The 2,358-nt window shown below is 37.4% G+C and overlaps 1 protein-coding gene across 2 annotated transcripts in view; it reads left to right on the top strand.

Annotated features, from left to right (window-relative positions):
• The window catches only part of LOC113228191 (heat shock protein 68-like), a 2,351-nt gene extending 2,036 nt beyond the window's left edge, over nucleotides 1-315 (top strand). The window contains exon 2 of one of the 2 annotated variants that reach the window (XM_026461433.1): nucleotides 23-315. In XM_026461433.1, coding sequence (XP_026317218.1) covers nucleotides 23-183 — 161 coding nt within the window. In that variant the 3' untranslated portion in view covers nucleotides 184-315. The other variant, XM_026461434.1, reaches the window with a different exon arrangement.
• Nucleotides 316-2,358: the final 2,043 nt, after the last annotated feature.

The raw sequence follows: 2,358 nt of genomic DNA, 5'->3' as shown, positions 1-2,358 counted from the left end.
GGCGGAATGGGCATGGGCGGTGGTATGCCCGGCGGAATGGGCATGGGAGGTGGTATGCCCGGCGGAATGGGCATGGGCGGTGGTATGCCCGGTGGAATGGGAGGATTTGGAGGAATGCCCGGGGGCATGCCAGGATACCAGCGATCTAGCGGAGATGGCCCCACAATTGAAGAAGTGGATTAAAATACCTCGATCATATAAAAAAGAATCTCAATGTTAGGTACAATTTTAAAAGACTGATTTGTATGTAAGTAAATAAGTAGTTACCTTTAGCAATTTGTGATCATCTGTTGGATTTTAATAATTAAAATAAATGTCGTTTTAATAATCTTAAATGCCTTGTTTTATTTAAAATAAATATGCTCCAAAAAAAGGTAGGATTTGTATTTAATTTACATTGCTGTAGAAAAACTGAAAATAAATACTGCCGTCCACTAAGACGCGGCTATACGTGGCAAATGGTCAAATATCCGTTGTAAATAGGAAAAGATATAAGATTACGTTTCATAAACTGTTAACATACTCTAACGATGCATAACTGAACTGAAATATCATTAAGCAATTTCAATATTCTAGAACTGGGTTATGGTTTTTAAGATATTTAAAAAATATATTTTTTGTCACTTAGCCGCGTTAAAGGGGGTCGTATTCCAGAACTCTACTCAATATTCAAGTCAGGACATAAGTATTGCAGTGAGCACTGAAAATCATACTCTAGTCCTTGCCATTAGCCAGTGCAATCCTGACTTGAGCATTGAGTGAGTAGAGTTCAATGCTTAAGTCAGGATTGCACTGGAAATACGACCCTAATGGCAAGGACTTCAGAATGATTTCGAATGCTTTAAACCATACTCAGGGTCGTATACTAGAACTCTACTCAATGCTCAAGTCAGGATTGCACTGGAAATACGACCCTAATGGCAGGGACTTGAGTATGATTTCGAGTGCTTTAAACCATACTCAAATTAGAGTTCTGGAATACGACCCTAATAAGTTAGCGGACGGCAGAATACTGCTCATAGATCATATACACTCTGTAGTTGAGATACTGCCTGCGGCAGCTTATTAGGCCGGCTTGCACATTGAAGAAGAATCTTGTTTCATAGCTTCGAATGTGATATTCGAACAGCGTATTATCCTTTTTTAATTGCGTATTTATAGGTTTCATGTTGAAAAAGTTAGGAAATCACTTAGTGTTATATGTGTTTACTTTCAAGCATAGAACCTATGATATACATAAAAAAGGACACGTTTATATACCTTCTACGGAAGTGTTGTAATCAAAATACCATATTTTCGCTTATTAACTTAAACATATCGCACCCCTCATGGAAGAATGGAATAAGTGGAGTTACGTCAAAAACCTTTATTGCTCCATTCATTACATACAGAAAAATATAATAATTTTTTTTTATTAATTTATTTCTGGCCATGGAAACAAAGTCCTTCAGCCGAAAACATAAAAATAAGTTTTTCTGTAAATATGGCCGCCACAAAGAGGATAGGCAATTTGAGGCGGCGTGCTTGGATTGACTCGGGATTCCTTAGAACGGGCCGATACGGGTATTTTAGTTCGAGATTCGTATAATTTCGCGTTTTAATCTTCGATTAAGGCACAATAGCACTATCCTATTCCTTTTTAAACTAGATTTCACAAAATAATTGAAAGTCAAAATAAAAACGACACTTTTCCCTCCAAAAGGTCCAGAGCGAATCAGAAAAATATAACCCACATTAGTGTTGCCAATGATAGGCCACCATCGCTAGTGAGGTACTTATACAATAGTGTCGATAGCATAAAATTGTCAATAGTATTAAGAGTAACACACAATAGTATCGATAGTATTGACCCTGACTATTGCAAAAACAATCGATAGTATTAATTCTGACTATCACATGGACTATCGATGGTATTTGCCCTGTCGATAGGTTCTGTATCGCCACGTATCTCGCAATTCTATTGAGTTATATACGACTCTCGATTGCGCAAAGCTATCAGCTATATATTCAAGATCGATAGTATCGATTATTTATGCGGTAGTCGGGATCGATAGTATCGATTATTTGCGCGATAGTTAGGAACGATACTGTCGATAGTATTGCAAGTAATCAATATTATTGCTATTTTAAAACATTTTTGACATAACTCCACTTGCGCCATTCTTCCATAAGGGGTGCGATATGTTCAAGTTAAAAAGCAAAAAATGGTGTTTTGACTTACAACAACTTACGTAGAAAGTATATAACGTGTCCTCAGATTACAATATTGTTTTGTAATCTACAAACCGTGTACGTTACAGACAGGTGAATTACGGACGGACGGACGGACGGCGGCATATTTATCTGTTGGGACGGAGC

The sequence above is a fragment of the Hyposmocoma kahamanoa genome, unplaced genomic scaffold, assembly GCF_003589595.1.
Source record: "Hyposmocoma kahamanoa isolate Upper Pololo Valley unplaced genomic scaffold, ASM358959v1 224, whole genome shotgun sequence".
NCBI lineage: Eukaryota > Metazoa > Arthropoda > Insecta > Lepidoptera > Cosmopterigidae > Hyposmocoma > Hyposmocoma kahamanoa.
The sequence above is the reverse complement of the archived record's forward strand: the minus strand, read 5'-3'. Positions and strand labels throughout refer to the sequence as shown.